We start from the raw sequence: 5003 nt of genomic DNA, 5'->3' as shown, positions 1-5003 counted from the left end.
ACAGATTTCCTTCTGGAATCTGTACCTGCTTAGGGTCAGTTTCCACTAGCTGCAATGAGACTTCAGGCTTTAAAACAGCACCCTCGTGAGATGCAATTTTAATGGCCCTTGGGCAGAAATACTTCTTCTTGATTTCATCTTCCTTGAAGTATTTCACAAGCGATACTTTAATAAAAAATGTTTAGTTAAAACGTCATTAAAACAACTCTCAAAGATTCTGATTGTCCTTTCCCATTAGTCTTCATCCTCCCAACAGCTCTGCAGTCTGTCTCATGAAACTCCTACTGTCTTGTTACCTCATTATTCCCTTCTAAAATTTTATCATTATAGCCCACTTCACACCTCCTCTACCACACTGACAAATGCTACTGTGACCTATGGTGCATGTTATAGTTCTAGCTATATATCTATAGAATCAAACCTGCAAAATTTACATCCTGATCTGCCTGTGACTTGTGGGTCACCTTTGGCTGGCCCCTGATTTCTTTATGCTTCAGTCTCCCCAGCCATAAACCTACTTTGTTCTTTGAGATTTATGGCTGAAAACCACAGAACAGAGCTATAAATTAATACTACTTATAAAGACTTTTCAAGTGTGCTGCAACCTCTTTGAATGACTGAATCCATGCAGAGATTAATTATATCCAACAGACCTATAAATGAAATGGCTATCAAGCAACAATCTAACTTACTTTCTGCTTCTTCTACCCAGTTGCTTGATTATTCCTTGATGAAGAGGAATAGATATGAGGCACCCATGCATCTCCAACCTGAAATAAATTGCTGTCTTTTAGTTCTTTGCCATGGTAGTCTAAATGATGCTAATTGCATTTAACCTTCCTGGGGCAGGTTATCTTTCCTTGCAGGAAAAGAAACTTAGCTCAACTCTGCCTCCCCAAACTTCTTCGCAAATACCCCTGACTGCGTTCAGCTGGGTGCTGGGAGTTGAGACCAAAAGAACTGAAGCTCTGCTGAGAACATTTGCCACCCACATACTGCAACAGTGTGCAGGAGCTAAATCTTATTTATGAGGCTTAGTTTCATTTCCAGTCCTTTGTGCCAAAATCCCAGTGCAATGTAATTTGTGCATGAGTGGTCACACAGTTTTGGCATTATTTGCTACAGGCTAGCCCTCTCTTAATCTGATTTTGGGTCTCTAGGCATACTACAACAGAAAAACTTGCAGCCACACAAATGCGTGGGACTGTGGATATGACAAAGGGCATCAGGAGATGCATGCAGAGACACATTTAAGGGACAATAAAAACTATCAGAGAACTCTTAAACAAGAGACATTGAAATAGCACTGAAAATTGTATTTACTGTATTGTGACATCTGAGCAAAAACCCAGAACAGGAACCGGACAGCTTGCTTTGAACACTTAATCAGGCATGTTTCTCTGTAATAAACCAAACTAAAAACCTAGCCAAACTATAGACATCTGGTAGACAATACCCTTTGGGCTAATTTGGGACCAAACACAAGTCCATTTTGGTCTCTTTTGAGTAGAAGGCAAGCAACTCTGGGTTTTATCATTATATATTTAGGCAAGGGTTTTGAAAGAAAACTGATTCACTACCTTCATTCATGTTGAATTACAGCAAATCTAAAATTTACTCTCTACCCTCATTCACTACCCTCACTCCTCTGAAAGAGTGATTACAGTAACTCATTCTCCAAGTGAGAATGTGTCCTTGTGTCACTTTAACGTGGGACCACGTCTGACATGGGACCAAAGCCAGCCTTGAAGGAGCACCTTATGGAGTTCAGTTCCATCATTTACATAAATTGTCCCATATATACTTGGGAAAGCCTAGTTTTTTGTATTTATGTCTCCCTTCTGTGTATTTGTCCAAAAAGGGCTGCAAAGAAGAGAGTCCCAGCTCTGGATGCTTGCCAGGAAAATGTAACTCTGCCCAAGGTAAAGGCTAAGAAATGTTCATCATTTGTGTCATCTAGTTCTGTCCCTCCCCTCCAAATGTCAACATGCAACACAGCAAGCCTCAGCCTGTGTCCAGAGTAAGACTATAGCCAGCATAAGGTCATGAAACAGGCCGGAGTATCTAGCTTGATTATAAACTATCATGCTTTTAAAGCAGCCTTTTGAAAAATGCAGCCAAGTCTCACAGCTACCACACTTGGTAGCTCTGTGGTCCTTGTAGTAAGTTTCCACATTTAAATCTTTGCTACGTGGACGGACTGCGCCCGGCTGTGGGATGCCTTGTGCCCCAGGCCAGCCCAGGCTGTGGTGGGCACCCGGCTGCGGGAGCAGCTTCTGGGGCTGAGCCCGGACTTGCAGAGAACCGCTGGAAGGCACCAGCCACTGCACCCTGACAGTTCAAACTCCCTTCCTCCGCGTCTCACGCGTCCCTTTCCCTTCCTATGAAGTCGAAATGAAAGTCTGTGCAGCAGGTTTCTGGAGGCTCTTCCCTTATCTGCGCCCCCCCGCCGAGCCCAGCCTCGGGCGGCGGCAAGAGGGCACTGCCCGCAGCCACCCTCTTTCCCTCGCCCCTGCCCGCCGAGGAGGGAGAAAGGGGACTGCCACGGCTGCTGCCACAGCAGCCCCCGCGTCCGCCCACGGCTGGCCTCTCGGCCGGGAGAGGCGGGAAGGGAGGGACCCAGCCGGCCCGGGGCACAGGGCGTCGCCCGCCCGCCGTTCCCTTCCCCAGCCCGCGGGGAACCTCTCGCCCCCGCCGCGGGAACGGCGGCGAAGCTGGGGGGTCTGAGCTCTCCCGCGCGGGGGACGAGATGGGGGGAACCGGCGCGGTGGCGGTCCCTGCCTGAGGGGAGAAGGGCCGCCGCCGCGGGCGGGTGCCCCAGCGGAGGGAGGCGCTGCCCGCCCCGCCAGGGCAGCTGCCCGGCCGCGGGGCGGGGGCGCCTGGCCGGTACCTCAGGGCGCGGCAGCGGGGCCGGCCGGGCGCACGGCTCCTCCCGCCGGGGCGCTGGCGGGCTGGGGGCGGAGGAGGCGGGGAAGAGGGGAGCCGCTGCCGTCACCGAGGTTCCCGGCTCGCTCGCCTCGCCGCCGCGGCGGCCCCAGCCCCGCTCCCACCCCCTCGCCTGCCCCCACCCTCCTTCCCTTTCTCTCGCTCTCTCGGCGAGAGCAGTGTGCCTCCCTTCCCAGATGGCAGGCGGCAGCGCCATGCAGCCTCCCGTTCCTCCTCCTCCTCTCCCTCCTCTCCGGCTCTAAGTCAATGCCATGCTGCCGCTGCTCCTCCCGGCACTGCTGGCCGCCTGCCTGCCGCCCTGCCAGGGCTGGAGCCCCTCGGCGGCTGCCAGCGGGCAGGAGGAACAGGAGCAAGAGCTCTTCTTGCCCCATGTCAACTCCTCCTCCAGCTCCTTGGCCAGCCTCGAGATGGACCTCGACGGGGCAGCAAGCAAGGAGGAAGGCAGCACCACCAGCCCGGGCACGCCGACTGCCCCTAGCCAAGAGCCTTTCCCTTCCTCTCCCACCTCCTCCGGGCAGCAGCAGCAACAGCAGCAGCAGCAGCGTCCCCAGCCGCAGGGGCAACCGCAGCCCGCCGAGGACCCCCACTGCAATATCAGCGTGCAGCGGCAGATGCTGAGCTCGCTGCTGGTGCGCTGGAGCCGCCCGCTGGGCATCCAGTGCGACCTCCTGCTCTTCTCCACCAACAGCCACGGGCGAGCCTTCTTCTCCGCCGCCTTCCACCGCGTGGGGCCGCCGCTGCTCATCGAGCACCTGGGGCTGGCGGCCGGCGGTGCCCAGCAGGACTTGCGCCTCTGCGTGGGCTGCAGCTGGGTGCGGGGCAGGCGGGTCGGGCGCCTGCGGGGCGCCGCTCCCCAGGCCGCTGCGGCCGCCGCCGCCGCCTCCTCCTCCTCCTCTTCGCTCTCCTACCCGCCGGCGGCGGAGCCCGGTCAGTACTGGCTGCAAGGGGAGCCGTTGAATTTCTGCTGCTTGGATTTCAGCCTGGAGGAGCTGAAGGGAGAACCGGGCTGGCGGATGAACCGCAAGCCCATCGAGTCTACCTTGGTGGCTTGTTTCATGACTCTGGTCATCATCGTGTGGAGCGTGGCCGCCCTCATCTGGCCGGTGCCCATCATCGCCGGCTTCCTGCCCAACGGCATGGAGCAGCGCCGAAGCACCGCCGCCGGCACCGCCGCCGCCGCCAAGTAGCCTCTCCCGGTGACACCCCCCCCTCTTCTCTTCGTCGTGCGGTGTGGAGGGACGCGGGGCGGCCGCCTCCCGCCGGGCCGGACTCTGTCGTGTTTTGATTTTGTTGTTTTTGGTTTGGGTTTTTTTTTGTTTGTTTGTTTAAAGCGTGTTACAGGTGCCCGGGCGGCCGGGGGGCGCGGGGGGCCGCCCGGCCCGCCCTGAGGGGAGCAGCTCCTCCGGCCCCGCCGCCGGAGACGACCAGATCCTGTGTGCTCGTTTTATATCTTTAATACCCGTTTTAAACGAACCTTTTAGTAAAAAAGAAGAAAAAAATAAAAAGAAAAAGCCCCCCCCCCCCCCGATCAACGCAGGAAATAAAAGATCCTCCCATTCAACCGCGTTTGTTGTAGTCGGAGTAGCTTTTTTGTATATGAATACAGTTTGAGCGGGTTTTTTCTTTATTTGCAGAAAGGAAAGTCTCTTTTTGGCAGGATCAAGAACTGAAGTAGTATATATATATTGTTATTGCTGAAGCTGAACTTTAACGAACCTTTTACACTGTATTTCCCAGTTGAGATAGTGTGTATTTATTATTGTAGCTCCGCATTATTTGGCTTTTAATACAGAGGTTTTCTTTCTGGAGCCACTGTAGCCTGTCGTTGATCTGTGTCCGCCAGTGTGGAATGGAGGGTTCGGACGGCCTCCCCATATGCAAACTGGCCGTGAACCTCCTCTTTCCCCGTGAGGTGATGTTACTAGGGTTGTTGGTGGAAAAAGGGGAATCCCAAACCCTTTCTGAACAGCGTTTGCCCTATCTGTACAGTAGATTTAGGTCTATATGCTTACATCGGGGGGGGGGGGGAGATGGGGAGCGTGTCTGTGCCAGAAATC

The 5003-nt window shown here is 54.4% G+C and overlaps 1 protein-coding gene across 1 annotated transcript; it reads left to right on the top strand.

Annotated features, from left to right (window-relative positions):
- Positions 1-3036: 3036 nt before the first annotated feature.
- TMEM158 (transmembrane protein 158) lies at positions 3037-4752 on the top strand. Its single transcript, XM_054818274.1, has one exon. The coding sequence runs from the start codon at positions 3198-3200 to the stop codon at positions 4131-4133; it is 936 nt and encodes a 311-aa protein (XP_054674249.1). The 5' UTR covers positions 3037-3197; the 3' UTR covers positions 4134-4752.
- The last annotated feature ends 251 nt before the right edge of the window (positions 4753-5003 follow it).

The sequence above is a fragment of the Grus americana genome, chromosome 2 (genome assembly GCF_028858705.1).
Source record: "Grus americana isolate bGruAme1 chromosome 2, bGruAme1.mat, whole genome shotgun sequence".
NCBI lineage: Eukaryota > Metazoa > Chordata > Aves > Gruiformes > Gruidae > Grus > Grus americana.
Note: the sequence above shows the minus strand (reverse complement) of the source record. Positions and strands in the feature narration are given on the sequence as shown.